This window comes from Podarcis gaigeae (assembly GCF_964106915.1).
Source record: "Podarcis gaigeae genome assembly, chromosome: 1".
NCBI lineage: Eukaryota > Metazoa > Chordata > Lepidosauria > Squamata > Lacertidae > Podarcis > Podarcis gaigeae.
The window spans coordinates 124370194-124395351 of record NC_139678.1 but is presented as its reverse complement, the minus strand read 5'-3'; the positions used below and the strand labels follow the sequence as shown (position 1 = coordinate 124395351).

General features: G+C 41.1%; 1 protein-coding gene and 1 long non-coding RNA gene across 2 annotated transcripts in view; one reads left to right on the top strand and one right to left on the bottom strand.

The window, feature by feature from the left end:
- The window catches only part of PGAP1 (post-GPI attachment to proteins inositol deacylase 1), a 52811-nt gene extending 30604 nt beyond the window's left edge, over positions 1-22207 (top strand). The window contains exons 12-27 of the mRNA XM_083706658.1: positions 151-202; positions 534-611; positions 2208-2283; positions 2966-3039; positions 3168-3219; positions 5795-5861; positions 6603-6711; positions 8434-8472; positions 10209-10302; positions 10980-11070; positions 11250-11447; positions 13863-13998; positions 15086-15136; positions 16937-17187; positions 18355-18459; positions 19782-22207. Coding sequence (XP_083562784.1) covers positions 151-202; positions 534-611; positions 2208-2283; positions 2966-3039; positions 3168-3219; positions 5795-5861; positions 6603-6711; positions 8434-8472; positions 10209-10302; positions 10980-11070; positions 11250-11447; positions 13863-13998; positions 15086-15136; positions 16937-17187; positions 18355-18459; positions 19782-19920 — 1612 coding nt within the window. The 3' untranslated portion in view covers positions 19921-22207. The remainder of the gene's footprint in view (positions 1-150; positions 203-533; positions 612-2207; positions 2284-2965; positions 3040-3167; positions 3220-5794; positions 5862-6602; positions 6712-8433; positions 8473-10208; positions 10303-10979; positions 11071-11249; positions 11448-13862; positions 13999-15085; positions 15137-16936; positions 17188-18354; positions 18460-19781) is intronic.
- Positions 10422-10973, bottom strand: LOC310833825. Its single transcript, XR_014558949.1, has 2 exons — positions 10677-10973; positions 10422-10582 (listed from the first exon to the last, which is right to left on the bottom strand). It is a non-coding gene; the product is annotated as an uncharacterized lncRNA (long non-coding RNA).
- Positions 22208-25158: the final 2951 nt, after the last annotated feature.

Genomic DNA, 25158 nt, shown 5'->3' with positions numbered 1-25158 from the left:
ATCAGTAATAGTGATATTAGAGTTGCTTTCTAAACTTGCTTAACAATTAAAATATAGCATTGTGCATAAGAAACTTGAAATAAATATTCATGAACATCAACTCGCACGATTCTCTAATCTCTAATAATTTTTTATCTTAATTTTCTACAGTCTGCAAGGTGTTGATTTGAGTTGGAAAACTGAATTACTGCCAACAGTTAAGGTAAAAATTGCACCATTTCCTTGAAAACTAAATTTATTTATTTATTCATTATTTATTTATTTATTCATTCATTCATTCATTATTTATTTATTTATTCATTATTTAAGAGAATATAAATGTATTGTGCACTTAAACACTGCTGAATCCTCTTAATCCACTGAAACACATTTTGAAGAGCTTCTGTGATAAAATTAACAGTTCCAGTTTTTCCTTGTGGTTTAAGTGCTCTGTTGGAGACTTCAAAATTATTTTCGCCATGGTTTTTTTAAAAGACTCAAAATACACTTTGCAGGCCAGTTAAACATTACTTTTGCATGTATTGTCTTTCTAGACTGTGACTCTGAAGCTTCAAGACTATCCTTCTTTGTCTCATCTTGTTCTTCATATACCAGCCGTCAATGGTAATAAGGTAATAAGAGAGGGGTGTCTAGTTTGTGTGCGTTTAAAACCAATACACTTGAGTATTTTACGTAACTTTTCCTGAAATGTTGTATTTTTTAGCGCATGCTATAACTTGTGATGAGAACTGTTGCTTTCTTTTAACAAATGAGCCAAGTCTTTGCTGGTAAACCAGGCATAGGCAAACTCAGCCCTCCAGATGTTTTGAGACTACAATTCCCATCATCCCTGACCACTGTCCTGTTAGCTAGGGATGATGGGAGTTGTAGTCCCAAAACATCTGGAGGGCCAAGTTTGCCTGTGCCTGTGTTAGACTATCTCCAAAAACATTGTAAAATGTTTGAATGCTAAAATGATGTTGGATATAAAGATAATATGGCATCAGTGACATAGTTAAAAGGAATATGCAAAAATGTTTTAAAATGGAAAGGGTGAAAAGACCAGAGTAATATTATGTCAAATTTAAACAAAATGATATAAGGGATTAAGTTATAAAGAATATGTAAAAATGGATTTAAAAAGAAAGGAAAAACCGAAGACATAATAGGGTGAAATGTACAATATTGAATAAGATTTGAAAGAGGGTAAGGAATTGCTGAATTTGATTGTGTAAAGGGGAACACAGAAAAGGGAGATGTGAGGAAGTCAGGAAAGAGGGTTATGAAGATGAATAAGTAAAAAACTAGATTTTCTTTTTTCTTTTTTGCTTTTTCCTTACTTTTTCTTTTTTTTGAATTTGAATTTTATATTTTTATTGTATTTTTCTGTTTTGTTTGATTGTGATGTTTTTTATTGTCTTTCTTTTTTCGTTTGATTGTGATCCTTGTTTTATTATACAAAATTTTAATAAATATATTTTAAAAAAATAAATAGACTATTGATGGATTGACTGCAAGAGTTGTTTGCCTCTGTAGTATCTGGGCTAAAGCACAAACCATGCTTTAGGCTCCACAAGAGAGCCTAAAATACACCTTAGTTCCAAATGACATGTTTGAGAATCTGCAGAACATTTGCAGGTAATACAGAAATGACCACTATGCTTATTTCTGTTTACTAATACAGTGGTACCTCAGGTTAAGTACTTAATTCGTTCCAGAGGTCCGTACTTAACCTGAAACTGTTCTTAACCTGAAGCACCACTTTAGCTAATGGGGCCGCCGCGCTGCCAGAGCACGATTTCTGTTCTCATCCTGAAGCAAAGTTCTTATCCCGAGGTAATATTTCTGGGTTAGCAGAGTCTGTAACCTGAAGCGTATGTAACCCGAGGTACCACTGTAAGGTGATTTGTTAAGTTTATAGTTGAGTCAGTTCTTGAACCCAGTTCTCCTGGTGTGAAGTTTAATACAGTGGAACCTCAGTTGCCGAACATAATCCGTTCCGGAAGACTGTTCGACTTCCTAAACGTTCGACAACCAAGGCGCGTTCGAAAATGGAAGCATTCACTTCCGGGTTGTCAGCGTTCAAAAGCCGAAACATTCAACTTCCGAAGCGTTCAACAATTGAGGTACCACTGTACCTTGTCTTGGTTTTTGACTTTGTGAGGATGAAATGCTATGTGGACCACTGCCAGAAATTCTAGAAATCACACTGTATTTCTTTGTTGCAGTTTACTTTGGACTGCGAGTTCTTTAACGAAGCTTCAAGAACAGTACAGCTTCCTGTGACCCACCTTTTTTCATTTGGTAGGCCTTCTTCGCTGCATTTGGCAAAGGCACGATTCTGGTTTCCCTGTTATTTAAATAATTATTTCTTGTTAATTGTGACTCTAAAGACTGAAATCTTTAAGATATTATATTAGTAAAGGTAAAGGTACCCCTGCCCGTACGGGCCAGTCTTGACAGACTCTGGGGTTGTGCGCCCATCTCACTCAAGAGGCCAGGGGCCAGCGCTGTCCGGAGACACTTCCGGGTCACGTGGCCAGCGTGACAAAGCTGCATCTGGCGAGCCAGAGCCGCACACGGAAACGCCGTTTACCTTCCCGCTGGTAAGCGGTCCCTATTTATCTACTTGCACCCAGAGGTGCTTTCGAACTGCTAGGTTGGCAGGCGCTGGGACCGAGCAGCGGGAGCGCACCCCGCCGCAGGGATTTGAACCGCCGACCTTTCGATCGGCAAGTCCTAGGCGCTGAGGCTTTAACCCACAGCGCCACCTGCGTCCCTTAAGATATTATATTAGTTTTCTGTTAATTATGTTGCTTTGACTGTATACTCTATCTTTGACTTTTCTCAGATTGTTTTATTGATGTTTTAATATTCTGTATACCACTTTGAGATTTTTCTTAAAAATATAAAGCGGTATAGCAATGAAATAAGTAATAATGATAATGTACTGACTACTTCTGACATGAGGCATTACTTTCTACAGGGCTTTCTTCAAGCAAAATCGTATTAAATTCAACTGGCCTTATTCACAAGGTTCAGCTTCAACATTTTGGTCAGGTATAAATACTTATTATTATTATTATCATTATTATTATTATTTCAGGTAGTTAAGTTTTCTGTTTTGGGTTAGTTCTTTTGGGGAGTTCTAGTAAACTAACATGTATTGCATTGTTACATTTGTTTAGATATACCAAGCTTTTAACATCCTTATAGAGAGCCGCTGCCAGTCGCTTAAAGGTAAATTTATTTCCAAAAATCACTTTTAAACCAGTGTTGGGGGGCGCGCGCAAATGCTTTGCATGTACCTCATTACTCACATATTTTTATTTTTGTAATGTCATTCGTTATGTAGTCTTCAGTTCTAAGGTCATTTTGTAGTCTGACTTGCTTGTAAAATTAACCTTATTTGATTTTTTAGGGGCTTTGTTTACTGATGTGTACAGTACAATTCCATGTACTATATTGAAACCTACTGATTCACATTTGAGCAAGGCGCATCCAATATTAAGGCTCACCTTGCTCTTCCCTGCTGTTAAAACCTCCAATTTTTGTTCATTTTTCTTCTGTTTTGCTGAGATTTCATAACAGTCGTCTTCTTTTCTTGAAGTATAGTTTCAGTAGCTGAGCTTGCCACTTCATTACAAAGCACTCTACAGTTCAGCTCAACTTTTCTGCAGTACCCCAGCTTGATTTCATATTATGTTAACTCTTTTAGCTGATAGATATATATCAGGTCTGAAAGGTCTGTTAATCTAGAAGATTTGATCCGAACTATTATCTCAAGTTTAGCAGGTGAACTAGTGAACTGCAAATAAGCTAAGGTATCAGCATGTGGAGATGTTTGCTTAAATCAGCCAATTAGAGTGTGTGCTTCAGAATACATTATTTTTTGTTTGCTCTTATCATGGGTAAGGGGGGAAAGGACTCTGTTACAAAAACTTTTTTTTAATCGGTTGATTTAAAAATTGATGGGTACTTGGTAGGCAAATTTAAGCTTACTTTTAATGCAAAGGCAAAATTCATTTTAGTCCATAGATTTTAATACAGTATTCTTAATCCCTTATTTATTGGAGTATTTCCTGAGCACCACAAGATTAGGATGAAATGTTTGAAAGAAAATAAGGGGTGGGGTGGGTGTTTCTTCCCCCCAAATGGAGCTAAAATATTTTCTAATGTAAGTGGTAACTGAGATGTGACAGTTGATTCAGGACTCTGCTTCATTAATGGGGTGTGGACTGAGAATTTTATTTGATGATTTTATCACTGGTGAGCACCTGGTGTGTCCTGGTAAACCAGCTAAATGTGTGATGCCACTGAGCTAAGTTTTATTCTAAACTCTGTTCTGATTGTTTAGATGTGGTATATATGGATCCCTGTGTGGGCAAAAGAGTAATTAAATGTGTGCAAATGTAGGTGGTATCCCTAAGATGCCTAAATTTGTTTTCTAATCTGCTTATGTTTCAGAGGGAAGCTTTCAGTTCATATGTATGAGATGGTATATGTGTTTTTGTGTGTGTGTGTGTGTGTGTGTGTGTGTGTGTGAGAGAGAGAGAGAGAGAGAGAGAGAGAGAGAGAGAGAGACACCCATTGGAAACATGGTGATGTGTATAGGATGCAAATATTATTCCTTTCGTTAAAGTCAGCAGCTTTCAGGGTTCACAGTGGTAAAATGACCGGTTCATTATGCTGCAGGCACACAACATTTAAAATGAACCTGGATTTCTCTTGAAGTTCTCCTCTTGCCCCCGCCCCAGATCTTGCAGGTTAGCGTTAATAACAAGGCATGGTCTTTCGTTGTCCATTGTGTTAGCAGACTACCAATTTGTTACTTGATCTTTTGTAGTTATCCTTTCCCTAATCCAAACTGATTCGCTTTGTCTTGGGTAGTACTTGGATGTTAGGCATTACAAAGGCAGATTTATGTGGCTGGGTTTTTTCACTTTCTGATAACAATCGCACACCAGCTTGGCGTCTTGAAATCTCCCATTTATGCCAGCAAGAATGTGTAGAACCTTAATCATCCTCATGCCCAAGAACTGCCTGTCAGTGCAGAGAGGAAGCTTATGCATTGTAAGCCTGACATTTTTAAATTGCCAGTTGAACTGGGTGCACTACACTCTCCTTAAAGTTGGCAATCTAATGCCACTTAAGAGTGAAAACGGATGACGTGAACATACATTTCCTGTTCTGTGAATGACCTTCCCATTTATCTTGCTGAGTGGCACAGTTACCATTTCTCTTTGCTCTTGTTGTACTTCATAAGCCTCTTTCTATTTCTTTCACTGTGCCTGCCTGCAGAGTTGGAATCGGGTAAATGATGATATCACACAGCCCTAATATTAAGTCTGCCATGCTGCTTGAGTCTGCAGCGTGACGTGAATAATGAGAAGTGTGGCTCAATACAAAATTGAGATAGACGAGACACACTGGCAAAGAAGCAAAAAAATTAAAATGCCGATCATTAGAGATTGTGAGCAACTGGGAGATGGTTATTGGAAAAACGGAATTACACATTGTGGTTATTTCAGTTGTTGTTACATTTCAATATAATTCTACAACCTTACATTATAGCTGTTTTATGACAAAAAGAGAGTCAAATGACATTTGGGCCTCATTCTTGGTCTCTCATGTCACAGCAGAACCTAAGGTGTTGCAAAATACTCCTTGGACTTGCTTTTTGATAGCGTGATACGTTTTGAAAAGTTTCTTTGTTTGTTGTAGCAGAGTCCTTTTGTAGTGGCCTGATTTAAACTGTATTTCATCATGTGCTTGGCTCTTTGTTTTATTATGTACTTTCATTTGCTTCTTTCAGAAAGGAAACCTTCTGTGTACCAGCTTCATATACCATGGTCCTATGAAGACTCTTTAACTTGGTCACAGTAAGAGTTTAACATTATTTGATTTCTTTACATCACTGAAAAGTGTCACACCTTAGGATTTCCATATATGATATGAATGCGTTCTCACAATATGCAGGTGAATGGGACCACAAAATTTGGGATAGCAAATGATCTTAACGTCAGAGTTTTTAAGGAAGGGTGAAGGTTTCGTGTGTAACAACTAAACACCGAATAATAGTTAAGTAGCCAGAAGATTCCTACTAATGCCCTTTTCTTCACAAGTCCACATGAGACATGGGTTTGTCATGATGCTTCCATGTGTATGCCTCTCCTAGAATAATTCCAAAAAGGTATCAATTGGAAGAAGCTTGAGCAATGATCTGGAAAAGATATGTTGCATAGGTTCAAGTCTCTTCACTGCCTTGCTGACAGTGTTATCTCCACTGGTTAAAACCACGGCCCCTACCCTAATCAGAGTTTGCAAACTAGCTTCAACCATAGTTTCAAAGTCTGAATGATATGGGAACTTTGATAAGCGGTAGATAGTGCCACTTGTTAAATGAATGACAGCTCTGAATGTCTCATTTTTAGCTCGTCATTAAAAAACAACCACCAGTGGAACATGCAGCAAAAGCTAGCAACGTATCCTCCTGCACAAAATGAGTTCTCCTGTCTCATAATGCCATGCAGACTTAACAGGATCGCATCAGACTTTATTTTAGATTGGACAAGTGTTCATTGCAGACCAATATTTTAAAAAACATAACCTAACCACCACAGGGTTCCATCTTCGACTGAGATTTCTGCAAAGCTGCACATTGCCCAGCCTGAAAATGACACTGCTGTTCCATCGTTGAACATTTATTCATCTTCAGATTGCCAATATGAAGTAAGTAAAAGCCTATATGAAGTAAGTATAAAAAAGAGTTACATTTCTCCTGCTTTCCTTCAAAACAAGGGGGCCCGTTTTCTGTATCGTAGTAAAAGACAGTCAGTGGAAGACTTTTGATGCACAACTGAAGTGAAGTTCCCTTGGTTGTATTTCAGCCAACTGATGTTTGTTATATGTCAGAGTAGGAGAGGGCCTTCTTGGTAATGGCACCTCAGTTTGGGAATTCTTTATTTTCCCTGGTCTTTGCTCAGTAATTAGTGCCTAGGCCTGTTGTTCAGTGTTTCCTTATGATTGCAAATGGACTGCCTTGTTTTACCAGATATGGTTGCATCATTTTACATGGATCCGAATTTTAAATTGTAACCCGCTCTGGAATTGCTTTGCAGTGAAGTGCGGGTAATAAAATATTTTAAATAAGATCAATCGAGCTTTCACCTTTTGTGAAGTGAGCATTTTAAGAGTGCTGTATTTATTTATTTTCCACTAAAATGCACATTTTGCTATTGTTAGTAATTCTGAGGATAAAAAAATAACAAAAAATAAAATATAGTTGCCTGTCATTTAAAAAAAACATAAAATGACACTTAACTAGGTGACGCTTAACAAAGGCCTGGGCAAAAATTCTGGTGCTGGAAAAAAATCTTACCATGTTACTGAAAAGGCAAAATGATTGTACTAGGTGGACCTCGCAGGGAGGGACATTGCTACACACAATGCTAGCAATCCCCCACCAGACCTTAGATTGTTGTTGTTGTTTAGTCGTTTAGTCGTGTCCGACTCTTTGTGACCCCATGGACCAGAGCACACCAGGCACTTCTGTCTTCCACTGCCTCCCGCAGTTTGGTCAGACTCATGCTGGTAGCTTCGAGAACACTATCCAACCATCTCGTCCTCTGTCGTCCCCTTTTCCTTGTGCCCTTCATCTTTCCCAACATCAGGGTTTTTTCCAGGGAGTCTTCTCTTCTCATGAGGTGGCCAAAGTATTGGAGGCATAGCTTCAAGATCTGTCCTTCCAGTGAGCACTCAGGGCTGATTTCCTTCAGAATGGATAGGTTTGATCTTCTTGCAGTCCATGGGACTCTCAAGAGTCTCCTCCAGCACCATAATTCAAAAGCATCAATTCTTCGGCGATCAGCCTTCTTTATTGTCCAGCTTTCACTTCCATACATCACTACTGGGAAAACCATAGCTTTAACTATACGGACCTTTGTTGGCAAGGTGATGTCTCTACTTTTTAAGACAGAATCTTAAAAAGTAGACCTTAGATACTTGGGTACAAACGTGGTAATTGGGCAAGCTTTCAGGTTCCTGAGTCCTAAACTGTTTAGATCTTACCCATTAACACCAGATGTTTAAGAACTATGATCTTAATGGCCAGTCCACATAGGAGCTTAGCATCTGTATTTTAAGTTTCCAAACAGTCTTCCAAGGCTGAACAATACATTGCAGCAGCCTGATCTGGAGCCCATAAGAGCATGGGTCCCTGTGGCCCAGCAGTCAGTGTCTAGGAGGGATTGCAGTTGGTTCACCAGCTGAAAATAATGCAAGGCACTTTGTACAAACCAAGGCTATTTGGGCCTCCAGGGATGCTTCTGGATTGTTAAACTGCACACCTTATTTTATCATAGTAACTGAGAGTATTCTCATTATTTTGTTTTTATGCTATATTATTGTTTTGTGTAAAAAAAAGCTACTTTTTAAAATGTGTGTTGCAACTAGGTAACCGTCAAGACCTCTTTTCTGCAAGTCCTTGGTCAGGTAAGAAAGTTTTGTTTCACTTAACCTTAAGCTGATAATGCGTAAAGATAACAAAACAAAAATAACGTACCTAGATCTGATAAAATGTATTCTGTGAGTGTAGCATGCATCTGTAACAATGGGGTGTAGTTCATAAAAGATAGTCCCAACTGCTCTAACGGATGCCTCCCCAAAATAGGGGTGTGGTGTCTACATTGCCAAATAATTCCCATCCGTGGAGCCAGGCTTGGGGGCGGGTTGGGTGGGTGGAAGCAGAAAATGCTTTGTTCATAAGAGGTCCAGCTATTGCATGTGTTTACAGGTTTCCTGCCGCCAGGCAATACCATCCACGCATCCCGTCAAGAACAAACAGTACTGTCTACATCTGTGGGAATTTCTTGGGAAGCAAGAAATAACTTGAATGTAGACCAAACAAATGACTTGCTCAAGGCCATATGCTGAATTCAGTTCCCAGAACATCAGACCGCACCTCTCAGCCAGCACTTGCTGCTACTGCACTGTGCCTTTTTTAAAAGAAGACAAAGCAGTTATGAAAAATCGGAAGCAGACTGAAAAGCCTTAAATAGCTGTCTCTAAAGCAGGGAAGGTGGGACATGGGTGGCGCTGTGGGTTAAAAACCACAGAGCCTAGGACTTGCCGATCAGAAGGTCGGCGGTACGAATCCCCGCGACGGGGTGAGCTCCCGTTGCTCAGTCCCAGCTCCTGCCCACCTAGCAGTTCAAAAGCACATCAAAGTGCAAGTAGATAAATAGGTACCGTTCCGGTGGGAAGGTTAACGGCGTTTCCGTGCGCTGCTCTGGTTCGCCAGAAGTGGCTTAGTAATGCTGGCCACATGACCCGGAAGCTGTACGCCGGCTCCCTTGGACAATGAAGCGAGATGAGCACCGCAACTGCAGAGTCGGTCACGACTGGACCTAATGGTCAGGGGTCCCTTTACCTTTTTTAAAGCAGGGCAAGTCAGCAACAGAATAGCAAATGAAACTTATTTGTGCAAATTCAGTTTTGCTTAAATCCTATTAACTTAAACCAGGTCAACGCAGCTTGTCATACTTCATACCAGCCATCATTTATTGCGTTGGTAATTTATTTTTTTGCCGCCTCCCTTAGATGGGTAAACAACCAGCAAGTCAGAACACATGTTGGTGGATCGCAAGATAATTCAGGCTTGATTTGCCCAGGTGGCTAAAGCTACAGTTCTGATTATAAAGTGGCCATCTTTAATCACAGTCTGAAACTTGATTGTGCTAAATTTGAAGCCGTGTTCTGGGTTCATATGTACAATTACGGGAGCCTTGCTGCTTTCACATCCCTACCCCTTCATGCTAATGCTGATGTACTTGATTGCAACTTGAGATTTGAGTAACAGATTGATATGCCTGCGTGCTTTTTCTTGGCACTAGAATGTGTGGTACTCATACCTGTGGAAAAGAAACTGAGCCCATTTTTATCTTGAAAAAAAGATATCCTGAGAGCTAGCGTAGCATATTGGTTAAGAATATAAATTGGGAGTTTTTAATGAAATCACCCATGAATTTGCTAAGTGGTATTGAGCATGCCATTTTGTTGTCTCAGCCCTTCCACCTGTTATATAGGCATGTCTCACAGGTTTTTAATAATTTCTCAGATAATGTATGTGATGTATTTAGAAAAAAGCACTATGGAAGTACTGAATTGTTGTGGACATTGGGTGATATTTGCATGCTCCATTTTTTCCATAAAACATTCTTGTTTTGTAGGTAATAAGATTCCATGGTGGCACCCTACCCGTGTACATAATTTCTAATATTCTTCTTGCTTATGGAAGACAGTTAAGGTCCCTAATTTCAACAGGTAACATTTCGTGAAAAGATTTTTAAGCGCAGGTTTGTTTATTATTATAAAACTAGAAAACAGAGTTTCATTGTACATTTCATTTGTAGTTTGGCAATCGTTTTGTTATCTTTTTAAAAAAAAAATGCTGAGATTTGTTGTAAAGTGGTTGATAATCACGTAGATACTGATAGGAATCTGGGGAGGGGAGCTATTAACTGGCAAGAATAAACAATATTTATTGTATAGCTTATTGACTTGAATGTATTTTAAAGCAAACTCTTTACAATGCTAAGTAGCACTTTTAAAAGTCAGTACATTTTTAAATCTTGAGTTATATTTGATTTCCCAAATCATTAGGGAAATATCCACCAGGAGCTTCATTTTGGTCAGACCTGCAAGCTGGGGGGAAAACACATTTAAATATATTCATGGAACTGAGAATTCTGTGTCACAAATATTCAGTGTCTAAAATTGAATACAACTATTACTGTAAATAATTTCTGTCGGTCTGTTTCCCCACATCATCAGTGCATTATTAATGACATTATATGACAAATAGAAGTTTTACTGCAGTGGAATTAGCATTTAACAATGGTTATAATATATCCTGAATTTTGGAACATTTATGATTTTTCTGTTAATATTTTAATTTACTGGCCACATCTGATTCTTGATATACGTTTTTCTTGTTCTAGGTCATTGCACGGATTTTGTTCCTGCGCTTACTAAAGCAGCCAGGCCCTATAAAGTAGAACCAATAGTGAATATTGTTAAATTCTTGTTGGGGTAAGTTCCTTGCTTGTATATTTTTCCACTACACCATGGAATTCTTCATGCAGCAATAAAGGTCCTCATCAGTAACATGCATACTAAAAAAATATAGCATTTGAAATTAGGATTAATTATAAATTTTTGATAAGCAAGTAAAGCAAACAACTATAATCTTGTGTTTTCTCCCCCCACAGGCTTAACTGGTTTAAAGGAATCTGGGATATATTATCCTTGCCAGAATTGGATGCTGTTACACCGAACAACCAGAACTTGTGGTTTCCTTTTGTATCTCTAATCCTATTCATGTTTGGGACCGGCATAGCTTATTGGTGTGGCAAACTCTTCAGTTCATTTCTAAGGATCTCATCCTCATTGCATCTAGCTTTGGCCAGGTAAAAAAACCACCAACTGCTCTTATTTTATGTGGGTGAAATGATAAAAGATGAAAATATAATGCCTACTTATTCAACAGTGATTATACTAAACCTGGGGATAGTTCTTAAGTAGCTGAGAGAATGGGTTAACTTTCATGGGGACTGTAGAACATTGTACAATATTTTACTAGCTGTTAGTGGCATCTTTGTGAGATGGTTCTAAGTGTTGAACTACTAATAAGCCAAGTTAACCTGGCTGTAAGGACAATTTGGTTAACTTGCATTTAAAGAGAGGTTTTTCTGCATAAGGTAGAACCTTCTACCAAAGGATACTAAATGGTCAGAGGTAATAGGGTTAATAGTTGGGTACTTGTTTAGTCCAAGACATCATTCACAAACTGACCATTGCCAGTTTGTAACTTTCCTTTCCAATTGAAATGCCATTCTTTTTCAATCAAATTCTGAACAGGGCATAAATGCTTTTTTCATTTCGTGAAGGAATAAACCATTTATTACATTTCTGTTCTAGTTCTGCGGTGGTTTTCTTCCATTTTTGTTCCTTGGCCTAATCATATCAGATTGTGTTTATTATCCTTTTATTTTTTTAAAGGTTAGATAGGATAGATATCATTTTTGGGCTTAAGGATGTCTTTGATTTTGCTTTCAATTTTAGTTCTTGGAAATTGGAGCACATTTCTGTACTTATACTTATTGTACCAGGCAGAATGAAACATACAGCTGCCAAAATTCATGGTCCTTGACTTGATTAAACTTGATTTTTCCTTTTTCTTTCTCTCAAATTACTTTTTTTAAATTCTTGGATTGTACGGTTGATCTTTCTGTTTAGGACTCCTCTTTTTCAAAGTAACTTTGCTCATCTTATCCGGGCAAAGTAAAAAGTAATCATGCTTTAATTTAGACTTTGACCCAGAAAGCCACAGAATGCTTGATTCCTATCTCAGCGTTTGTCCAAGAAACATTTTTTTCTAGAAACTGCCCCCCCCCCCAAGAAGCTAAACCATTCCAATGTGTTTGTGCTGTTATAATTCTGTAGTGCTAACATCTGCTTTGGGAAATATACATAATTGAAAAACAGACTGGATTCACTAAACTTCAATATACAAAAGAGATATTTGGTAATACTGTAACTCCTTTTCCTGAAAGGTGAAATGTTTATCTGCATGTTTAGGGGTAACATTATTTTCATAAAACTAGGATGTGGCATCTATAAGTAGTATTCATAAATACCAAAACTGTTAGTTTAAAAAAGAAATGGAAGGGAAAGAATACCAAAAACAGCAAATTCGGGACTCTGTGAAATGAATTGTTCCTCATAGTTATGGATTTTGGTAAGCCTCCAGACGCAGCTGCATTATAGATGTTGTGCCAGAGTGAAATTGTAACTTTTCCCTATGGACACCAGGACACCCTCCGAAGGACAATGTGTACCTCCCTTTGCTTGAGCCAGGAAAATGTCTATTTCATGGGTTCTAAACTATGGTTAGCACAGATCGTAGTTTGGCAAGGTGTCTGAGCTGATCCGTTATACTTTATACATGATTAATGTTTGGCTGCTCAGGGTGTGAGCGGGCGGGTGTGGGGGATTCCCTGGTCCTGAATGGGGTAACTGTGCCCCTGAAGGACCAGGTGCGCAGCCTGGGAGTCATTTTGGACTCACAGCTGTCCATGGAGGCGAAGGTTAATTCTGTGTCCAGGGCAGCTGTCTACCAGCTCCACCTGGTACGCAGTCTAAGACCCTACCTGCCCGCAGACTGTCTCGCCAGAGTGGTGCATGCTCTAGTTATCTCCCGCTTGGACTACTGCAACATGCAAAGGGCTACCTTTGAAGGTGACCTGGAAACTGCAATTAATCCAGAATGCGGCAGCTAGACTGGTGACTGGGAGTGGCTGCCGGGACCACATAACACCAGTCCTGAGAGATCTGCATTGGCTCCCAGTACGTTTCCGAGCACAATTCAAAGTGTTGGTGCTGACCTTTAAGGCCCTAAACGGCCTCGGTCCAGTATGCCTGAAGGAGTGTCTCCACCCCCATCGTTCAGCCCGGACACTGAGATCCAGCGCCAAGGGCCTTCTGGCGGTTCCCTCACTGCGAGAAGTGAGGTTACAGGGAACCAGACAGAGGGCCTTCTCGGTAGTGGCACCCTCCCTGTGGAACACCCTCCCTTCAGATGTGAAGGAAATAAGCAGCTATCCTATCTTTAAAAGAAATCTGAAGGCAGCCCTGGTCAGGGAAGTTTTTAATATTTAATGCTGTACAGTTTTTAACATTTGATTGGGAGCCGCCCAGAGTGGCTTGGGAAACTCAGCCAGATGGGCGGGGTATGAATAATAAATTATTATTATTATTATTATTATTATTATTATTATTATTATTATTATTTGAATTAAATTATGACTGTTTGCATTTGCCAGACCCTCTCGACTTCCACCAGAGCCCAGTTTGATTACGCGAAGAACGTTGTGCATAGCTGTTTGCATGTTTTTCCTTAGCTGGACTACATGTGGAGCGTTGGCTATATTAATGACATATGCTCATTACACCTTCAAGGTATTTAACCAGCATGTGGCATAACAGTGTGTGAATAAAATGCTTTTAAAGTTTTTAAATCATGGGTTGGTTTGGGCAGTCTTCTTATAGCTTTGGTGCCGAGTGTGATGTGGAAAATGAGAGGAAAAGATGGCCCTTGCCCTGCCTCCCAAGTCATCCACCTATCCCTGTTTTTGGTGCGCATAAAATCCAACACATTTTGCTCAGATTTCTTGGTTGAATACTTTTTTTACTGTTACTGCCCCCCTGGCCTTCTGTGCCAACTGAAAACCTACTTCAGAGGATTGGGAAACCCTTCAGAACAACATGGGAGGTAGCACTGGGGGTGGGAGTGCAAGCCCAAGTTTCAAACCCCGTCTTTCTCAAGTTGCCCTTCTCTCGTAGTTTGAAAGAATGAGAAAGGAATTACTGTACTTTTCGCTCTATAAGATGCACCAGACCACAAGACGCACCTAGTTTTTGGAGGAGGAAAACAAGAAAAAAAATATTCTGAATCTCAGAAGCCAGAACAGCAAGAGGGATCGCTGCGCAGTGAAAGCAGCAATCCCTCTCACTGTTCTAGCTTCTGGGATAGCTGCGCAGCCTGCATTCGCTCCGAAAGATGCACACACATTTCCCCTTACTTTTTAGGAGGGAAAAAATGAGTCTTATAGAGCAAAAAATATGGTATGTTTTAGTTGGATTATGCAGAATTGGCAAAGTTGACAGCTAAAATAAGAAAACCCTAGTGACAAAGGTTTTGTGGAAGAGCGGAAACCCTTTTCAAATTATTTAAAGAAATATTATTATATGATGGACTCGCGAACAGGATTGGGACTATGAGCAACAGAAGAGAGTAAAGATAACAGTAGTTTTGTTAAGGGTTAAGAGAGGGTGTGACAGAGTGAGAGAAACAAAACCATGGAGAAGGGGGTGGGAAGTAAAAGAAAAAAAGTTTTTATTATGTACTGAAATGTATGTGTGAAATTTTTGAAAACTTAATTTAAAAACTTTAAAAAGGGAATTATGTTTTAGTCTCGGTGATGAAGATAAGTTGCACTTACAAGTTGATACACTGCAATTCAAAAAGACTTTTTTTTTTTTACAGGTTATTAAACTGCATTCAAATGTCAGAACAGAACTAAGTGTCCTTGATACGGTAGGTTTGTTCAGTTAAAGTTATCAATTTAAAACATTGGAAGTTAATTTAAACCAACAGTAAAAGAAACATAAAAACATCTCAAAATTTATATGTCTGGATAGGCTTGCCTAAACAAAAGTAGTTTTGGCATTTAATGTTTTCAAGTGTTTGTGTTCCCCCATAAGTCTCTCCTCTTCTACCTTTTGTTCCCTTTGTGATGATGATGATGATGATGATGATGATGATGATAATAATAATAATAATAATAATAAAAATAATAAAAATAATAAAAATAAATTTTATTTATACCCCGCCCTCCCTAGCCAAGACCGGGCTCAGGGCGGCTAACAACCAATAATAAAAACAAGTTGCTTAAAATACAACTTAAAAAACAAGATTAAAATACAATGTTAAAACATTAAGATGCAGCCTCTTCACAGGAGGAGAAAGGAAAAGAGAAAGAGGGGGAGGGAATCAAATTGACTCCAAGCCAAAGGCCAGGCGGAACAACTCTGTCTTACAGGCCCTGCGGAAAGAAATCAGATCCTGCAGGGCCCTGGTCTCATGAGACAGAGCGTTCTACCAGGCTGGAACCAGTGTTGAAAAGGCCCTGGCTCTGGTTGAGGCTAATCTAACTTCCTTAGGGCCCTGGGACCTCTAGGGTGTTGCTATTAATGGACCTTAAGGTCCTCCGTGAGGCATACCAGGAGAGGCAGTCCCGTAGATATGAGGGTCCTAGGCCATGAAAGGCTTTAAAGGTCAAAACTAGCACCTTAGATCTGACCCTGTAGTCCACTGGGAGCCAGTGCAACTGGAAAAGCACTGGGTGAATATGGTTCCATGGCAGAGACCCCGTGAGGAGCCTTGCTGCAGCATTCTGTACCCGCTGGAGTTTCTGGGACAGCTTCAAGTGCAGTCCCGCATGCTTTGCCTTTTGTCTGGTACATCACTAGGGAGCGGGCATGCAGGAAATATTGATGTGTTCCCCCAAGGACCTGCAATGATGGCTACACTGGCATCATGACAGCGTTGGGAAAGGAAAGGGCGACACTATATCTTGGCTACATTGCTACTCAAGCCAGCATAGTGTAGTGTAGTGTAGTGTCGTGTCGTGTCGTGTCGTGTCGTGTCGTGTCGTGTCGTGTCTCCCAAACTTGGGTCTCCAGCTGTTGTTGGACTACAACTCCCATCATCCCTAGCTAACAGGACCACTGGTCAGGGATGATGGGGATTGTAGTCCAAAAACAGCTGGAGAGACCCAAGTTTGAGGAACCCTGGTGTAGTGGTTAGAGTTCTGGATTAGGACCTGGGAGACCAAGGTTGAAATCCTGAGTCAGCCATGTAGTCCACTGGGTGACTTTTGGCCGGCCAGTCTCTCTCAGCCTCACAGAGTTGTTGGTGAGGGTGAAACGGAGACAGGGAGGTTGCATATCCCACCTTGAGCTCCTTGGAGAAAGAGGTGGGATATAAATTAAATAAATAGCACTACAGTGGTACCTTGGGTTACATACGCTTCAGGTTACGTACGCTTCAGGTTACAGACTCCACTAACCCAGAAATATTACCTCGGGTTAAGAACTTTGCTTCAGGATGAGAAGAGAAATCGCGGCCCGGCAGCAGCAGGAGGCCCCATTAGCTAAAGTGGTGCTTCAGGTTAAGAACAGTTTCAGGTTAAGAACGGACCTCCGGAACGAATTAAGTATGTAACCAGAATTACCACTGTACTTGATTTTTTTTTTAACCTTCCCCATGAAGCACTTTTAAGTTCACGGTTAAACTTTTTATCAACCTATTAATGCCTACGCTTGTATTTTATAGTGCCCAAAGAACTCGGAACAAAGCTCCGCTTGTTCCAAAAGAGAAACAGAAGAGAGCTGTGCATCATCAGCTGATGGCCTTTCAGAAGCAGCAGCAGCAGCAGCAGCAGCAGCAACATCATCACCTACGGGCAGCGCAGCCGTTGACAGCGTTGTAGACAGTCTTAAGATGCATGTCACCGTCCTCAGCTTGCTCACGTTGATTGTGCTGCTCAGTTGCCCGTCTTTAATTTACTGGCTGAAAAATCTCAGGTAACAGCCAGAAGAACTGGCAGGTTTTATACAAGAATCCACGACGGGTTGGTTTCAAGCTCAGCTACTCCACCCAAAGGCGTTGATTTTAAAATTGGGGAAGCTCATAGCAGCATCAGTATATGAAGTTTGTTGTATTATCTTTTACTGCGTTGCATATTGTTGTTCCTTCCCATGCCATAAAATCTATTTCTGCTTGTTGTAATCATTTAGAATCATAGAATTGGAAGGAACTCTGGGGGGGCATTTAGGCCATGGGTAGGCAAACTAAGGCCTGGGGGCCGGATCCGGCCCAATCGCCTTGTAAATCCGGCCCGCGGACGGTCCGGGAATCAGCATGTTTTTACATGAGTAGAATGTGTCCTTTTATTTAAAAATGCATCTCTGGGTTTTTTGTGGGGCCTTCCTGGTGTTTTTACATGAGTAGAGTGTGTGCTTTTATTTAAAATGCATTTCTGGGTTATTTGTGGGGCATAGGAATTCGTTCTTTTTTTCTTTCCAAAATATAGTCCGGCCCCCCACAAGGTCTGAGGAACAGTGGACCAGCCCCCTACTGAAAAAGTTTGCTGACCCCTGATTTAGGCCAACTACCATATTTTTCGTCCTATAGGACGCACTTTTCCCCCTCCAAAAATGAAGGGGAAATGTGTGTGCGTCCCATGGGGCGAATGCAGGCTTTCGCCGAAGCCTGGAAAGCGAGAGGGGTCGGTGCACACTGACCCCTCTCGCTCTGCAGGCTTTGCGGAGAGTTGCCTGCATGCCGAAGGCTGGGCGCGATGAGCTCAGCGCACCCCAGGCTTCGAGCTTTGCGCAGCTCTCTGCAAGCGGTAGGAGCCCGGCACTGGGCTCTCACGGCTTGCGGAGAGCTGCCTGTTCTGGGGGCTGGGGTCGGGGGAAGCTTGGGCTTCCCCAGCCCCGTGCCGGGGGGGGGGATAATTTTTTCCCTTTATTTCCCCCCCAAAAAACTAGGTGCGCCTTATGGGCCGGTGCGTCCCATGGGGTGAAAAATACGGTAAATCATACATGACAGATGGCCATCCATCCTCTGCTTATGTATTATCTACCACTTGTGTCTACAATATTCTGTTGCTGCTACTTTGTGTTTCCTTTGCAAAATTTGATTTTCAGTTTATTACCATGCTCTTTGTTTTTTTCTCCCCCAAATAGGTACCATATCAAGCTTGATCCTGATCCATGTAGATCAACTGCTTTTCTGCTCATAGCCATTTTGGGTATACTCATGAACGCAAGCACTACAAAAGTTAAAACAAGGTACCTTAGTTCATTATCTTCATTTCCCCCACGGTTTTGGTGTTTGGTGAAGGTGCAGTTCGGGGTGTGTGTGTTTTAAAACAAAACAATCACAGTTATTTTAGTCACATACAGTACAAGCCTTTAAGAGCATCTTCTACCTATTCCCACCCTACCCACTATGTATTATCAGGATCACTTAGCAGTTCTTCCCAGACTTGGGTCTCCAGCTGTTTTTGGATTACAGTTCCCATCATCCCTGACCACTGAGTCCTGCTAGCTAGGGATGACGGGAGTTTTGCGTTTTCAAGCTGTTTCCTTACTCTTTACTGTTTGGCGGGTGCGATTCAGAGAGGCTTCTCAAAATTGGAGTCTCAGGGAAGATGTTGCAGCCATGGTTGCAGCTCACCACCTGTTTGGAGTGAGACAAACCACAAGCCTATGTTTGTGCATAATGCTAAGCTGAACTGTGGCTTAGCTCTGGGTAGTGTGGCAACAGCAGGACCAGGGAAGAGCAAACAAGCTGTGGTTTTCTCTTCCAGCACCAAAAGGCTTGCACATTCACAATAAACCATAGTTTGGGTTACTGTTGTGTGCCAGGCCCTGAGTGGCCCCCCTACACCTCCATTTTCAGGGGTGATGATGGTTCAGGCCAACCCTTGCCATGTTAAGCCTCCATTTAAATGAGACTGCAATATTGAAATGTCAGGCTAGGATATGCCAGAAGGTTGGGTGGTTCAGTCCGAGTCTTTCTTTTCTTTTTCGATTTTTTTATGTGTTTATTAAAAGTACATTCAGTGCATGGGAGTAGCCAAGAGGGGGGAAGGGAAGCAGCTGCCCCCCCCAATCAATAAAAATACATAGCAAGCTGAGGTTCTGCCCCCTTCTAACAAAAGGCCTGCCCCCCCCAACAAAAATCTTGGCTACACCTGTGATTCAGTGTCTCTGTTTTCAAGTCTTCAAGTAGTTCATGCAGGCCAGTTACATTCAGTTTGAGACGTTTTGTTATGGGGTTGCTGGGAGAAGAAGTGGGGAGACAGAGGGCTGAGGAAATAGGGGGGAAAAGAAACTTTCATTTTTTCCCATAATATATGAGCGGACCTTTTGTGTCAGCCCCGTGTGGGCAGGTATCTTAATTTTGCTGGCTTAACGAAAGATCAGACGGCCCAGGAGATGGTCTGTTGCAGTTGATGGGTTGCCGTGCGCTTCGTTTATATAATATGCAGAAGTACTAGATACTCCCTGGTATTTTCCTGGAAATATCTGCACTCTTTATTATGCCACACAGCTTGCAGCCTTAATAACGGCAGAATTGTTTTACCTTGTTTCCCCTTTCTCCACAGTAAACTGCTGAAGATTGCTGCACATCTCCCACTTCCTTTGTCTGTCGCCGCTGTGGTGTTTGCACCAATGCACTTAGACAGAATGCCATACTTCGTAATCATTCCCCTTTTTCTTCACGCGTTATGCTGCATTGTGTAAAGACTTTAGTTTACCAAAGCACCAAGCACACCAGGAAGCGCTGGCGGGAGGGAGTTGAACCAAGGATAATCTGGGACAACATGAAAATATCATAAACATTATCTTCTGTCCGTGGCAGAAGTGAAAACAATGCTGGGCACATGTTGTGAAGGTTGATCCAGTTAGAAAGCATAGGGTTTTGTACCTTACTGTTAAAAAAAGAATCCTTGTAGAAACTTACAGCTCAGTTCTGAATCTGCCTCTGACAATGATGCTTTATTTTTGTGGTGTTGGAGCAGAGTTTCGGGGTTTTTTAAAAAAACAAATGTGCACTTGTGTGTCCCATATGCTCTTCGGGATGAAGCACCTTTACGGCTGGCAAAATCCATAACCCATAAGACAATCCGAAAGTTCTTATTCCGTTAAAGGCAGCAGAAGTTATGTTTTGTCCTTCCTTGGGCCTGTACTAAGCTATAATGCCGATGCTGCTCGACTTGGTGACAAATCAAAAACTATTTCACAGCTTCCATGTTTGTGAGATTATTGAAAGTGGTGGTGGCCCAGTACTTCGATTTATATTCAACGTAACATAGTTTACTAAGTATATCAGCAGACGTGTATGCTCTTTGTACTGTTACACTGCAGTGTGAAGCTCGGCAGATTCTCGGGTGACTTTTTGTACATAGAGATTCATGCTAGTGTACATGGAAACACGTAGACAGTTACACGGATACCTACTTTAGCAATACTTTGTGTTGGGAATAACACACCCATATGAGCTTCCCAGTATGTGCATATGTTCAAGACCAAAATATGTATCTGTGCAGCTATTTAAATGTGAGTGTTTTAGTAAGGCACTTCTGGCTTCAGTAATCATCATCACAATCATACGGCTTCCAGCCGAATAAAAACACAGCAAAACATCACACATAAAAACTTCCCGATACAGGACTGCCTTCACATGTCTTCAGAAAGTTGTTTATATAATTTGACATTGATGGGAGCCACTGCTGAGAAGGCCCTGTGCCTGCTTCCCTGTAACTTCATTTCTCACAGTGAGGGAACCTCCAGAAGGCCCTCAGAGCTGGACCTCAGTTGTCTGGGCTGAACGATGGCTTGGAGACACTCCTTCAGGGCCAAGGCCATTTAGGGCTTTAAAGGTCAGCATCAACACCTTGAATTGTGCTTGGAAGCCAATGTACAAGCTCAGATGACTAGGAGATGCTTCCCACATATATAGGCAGTTTCCTTGAAGGGCAATGAAATCCCGTACCATGTAAACAATTTCTCTGCCTCAAGATCATATCAGTCACCCACAATATTAGCTTTAATTCTACTATATTGAGCTTGTTTTCTTTTGTCCATAACAAAAGGCCCCCAGAAAGCCATCGGCCTGAATTCTGGACAACCTCCAGTGGTTTCGTACAGACATTATTAAAACAAAATGGACCCCTGAGGTACTCGGTGAGATAATGTGTTACTGATAAGCTACTCAACACCATGGCAGTAACGGGAATCACTTGAAGGCAGAACTACACATTGGCACTCCCATCTCAACAAGTAGTTGGTGGATATGAGAAGCAAGTATTTATCTCTATGTACAAAGAAGTTTAAAAGAATCTGCCTTTGGGCATAACTGTTGAGTGGCAAATACTGATCACCTATATAACCATTTATAAAGGAGCAGCACGTTTTCTGGTACCTTCTGGTGAAATGTACCGGGTATGAATCCAACAGCAAATGTTGCTCCTCTTGCATTGCACCATCACCTTGGGGGAAAAACTGCAGTCATTTTGCAAATGTAGCCACTTACCTGCAAGCCTAGCTGGTCGGCTTACCTGCATAGACACTTGTATATCTCGTTATTTATTTCTGGTGCATCCATTGCCTTGAGACCTGAGTGCTGATCTTACACGATGGCTCGCTTCCTCTCCCTTTTGTAATCGGGGAAGAGAGCCATTCCTCTGAACCAAGTTAACAGTGTACACATGTCTGTCTTGCCTTTAACCAGTTTGTACCATTCCTGCCTGAAGTGCCTCAGTTAATTCTGGCTTGTATATATAGATATATATATATTAATCATTCAGTTTTCTTGGATGCAAAACCTCTGGATTTAAAAAGAAATTCTTTTAACTGTAGAACTGGTACCGCAAGCCTGCTAACAAGTTTAGTACTTAAAAGCTGTTGTATGAACCATGAAGAGCTTTATAACTAGATCAAGTATTTTAAAACACTTCAGCTAGTTTTATGGTCTCAGTATCTTTACATAATTTTTATCCTATAAAAATTATATCCTTGCTACTCTTAAGAGGCCTTCGGGCAAACAGTACTCTTATTTCTTGAGATCTAATTTCCAGCTGATTACATGGAATTTAACTTGGTGTGCAAGTGACAAAAATTGAGTTGTTGGTGTGCTCTGTGTGTGCACCTGTCCCTTGTTAGCTGGATTACTTAATAGGCTGTGCTAGGAGTTAGTCCTGATTGCTAAGTAGGGCTTCTTGCTTGCCATAGCTGGCGATGTGAAGAGAAGCTACAAGGTCTCCTGTGCCTCTTAATAGCTGTATGCTAGGGAGAATTTTGGCAGAGGCTTTTGCTCTCCTGTCAAAGTACTGCTCCGATAGAAAAGACGCTTGCCAAATGTTCCGTTGTACCAAGGGCACCACAGTGCTCTTCAAATCCATGTGTTGGCCTGGGTACTTGGAAGCCTGCTGCTTCCAGTCACGATGCTGACAAGAGCTTCTCCTTCATAACAGGTCCAGGTGCTTCTGAATTACCTGGCTTCGCTTCACAACTTTTTATTCTGCAGTTGGGGCAGGGGCAAAGCCATGCCCAGTTCCTAATTAGGTCATAACGGCACTGAACATAAGTTCATCTGTGAAATGGGTGAGTTGACTGCTCTTTGAATTAACTTCATATATTCTGTGTGGGTTCTACGTAGTTCAGATACGTAAGTCTTTTTAATTACATTTTCTATGCGAATCAGTACGTTTGTAGTACTGCAGTGTTGCTTTTGCAATTTGGGTCTCTGATGTTGTTTGCCTTTTTTGCACATGGAACCATTTTCTGCAACCCATAAATAACACACACGGCCCTTTTTGGCTTTTTTATTTGGAATTGCTGCTCTTCGTGAATTGAAAGACACCTGGTAGCACAAGCCTATCCCAGGAGTTCAGTGTGGTTTACTCCCAGATAAGTCTGCAGGTGTGCATAAGACATAGCTGTCAACCGTTCCTTATTTGGCAGGAAAGTCCCTTATCCCAGCGCCGTGTCCCACTGCTGTCCCTTATTGATGATGTCCCTTAAATTTCCTGGGTTTCAAAGGAAGCAGCTCCTCTCCCTCCCTCCCTGCCGGCCAGGGAGGAGGGAGGCTCCAACCGTGTTGCTTGGCTGCGTTGCTCACCCAAAAGGAGTCTAAGAACGACTGGGGAGTGGAGCTTACATGCTTTGTGCCGTTGCCTGGGGACTCGCCTTTGCTCAGTGCTTCCCAGCAGAGAGGTGGCGGTGGTTTTCCTTGCTGCATTCCCTTTGCCGGGTTGCTGCGCTGTGGGAACCACCGCTTGAGGCTTTGTTTGGCTGCTGGTTGACTAAAATCCCTTATTTTGGCTGCTGATCCCTTATTTTCGAGGCTGCTGGTCCCTTATTTTCAAATCTGTAAGTTGACAGCGATGGCATAAGGTTGCTATCCTACACAGCACTGGGTAGTGAAGGCCCAGACTAGGTGAGTCCTTACAAGGCCACTTAAAGTGGCCTACCAGTCCCTATCTTCCTTCCCACTGCAGCACATGGCTGAGAGGAGAGCCTTAATCTCTGCACCAAGCCCAACACTGATTGGGAACGAGTGTGATGGGTACCTGTATCTACATTTGAATTCTGCTCTCTGTACATGGCGATACATGTGTAAGTGCAGAGCGTGTACTTTGGCAACGGCCACCATTGTTGGCGTGTGGCCCTCAAGAGGGTGGGCCCAACCTTAAAGTGGCCCTCAGCCAAAAAAAATCTGCTTATACGAGCTACCCAGGGAGTAAGTCTCATGGAACATCACACACTTCTGAGTAGACATGTTGCACTGTGAAAGGAATATGGAAATTCTGCAATTTAAGAAAATGCTCCCCTGAAAACATTTGAATTGCTTTTTGTACATTCAGAAAGCAGTTTGGGGATTATGAACGATAGCTGCCTAAAGACGAAGTGGTGGGGGTTTATTTCCCCCTTCCCTTTGGACTGTTAGGTATGGGAAGTCAAAAGTGATAGGGATTTTTTTGAGGCCAACCAGGAGGGTCTGTCATCCACAACTTTGCATAACTAGTTCCACTGCATAGCAGACCATTTTTGAAACTTGGGTAGAGGCTTTCAAAAATAAGTTTATGGTGGTTTGAAGCACTTCTGTTCAAAGGAAGGATGCCTGAGTTCTGAAACATTCCCAGAATAGTTCTTTGGATCCTAGCCTAGGAATCTATTATTATTATTATTATTATTATTATTATTATTATTATTATTATTGACCAGATTTGAGAATATTGCTTTGCCATTAGGTTATATGCCTCAAAAAATGATTTGTTACCTCCACAAAGAGATGCTATGTATATCTACGTTCTGATCAAAAATTCTGCTCTGGTGCCTGTGAACAAATGTCAGAAGTACATGGAAACCATCTACTTTCTGATGATGAAATCACTTTCAGCAAAGTGATGACTTGCTTGCGCACTTGAACCTCAATGTCATTTTACGATGCAAGCATTTCATAAACTTCAGTTCTTAAGATATGGTGTGTGCGCTCTGTACTATTAGTACAACAATGCTTTGTCTGCTCGCTGCTGTATATGCTATGAACAACTTGAGAACTGTTAGCCACTAAGCAGCCTAAAAAGTTCATTTTGTAATTCATTTATGTTTAATATGATAGGTTCTTACTTAGTTTAGTATTAGATTTTTATATCCCTTTTTAGAAAAAAAAAAGCTAGATCGCAACAGGAATTAGCATTCTCCATAATAACACTATAAAGTTTTCATTTCCTAGAAACTCATGTTCTTTACTAAATTACCATCAATTAACATACCTCTGAATATTTTTGCCAATGAACTATGCTTGATAAATGGATTTTTACTTTTGAAGCAATGTGGATTCTTTATTCATCTTTACAAGTGCCTGGTATTCTGATACCAGTCTGCATAATAAGGATTTATGATAGTTCGGATTATCTACAGGAAAACCTTCCTTAGGAAGCATCTTTTTTATATACTTGATAAAGAGTTTTACAG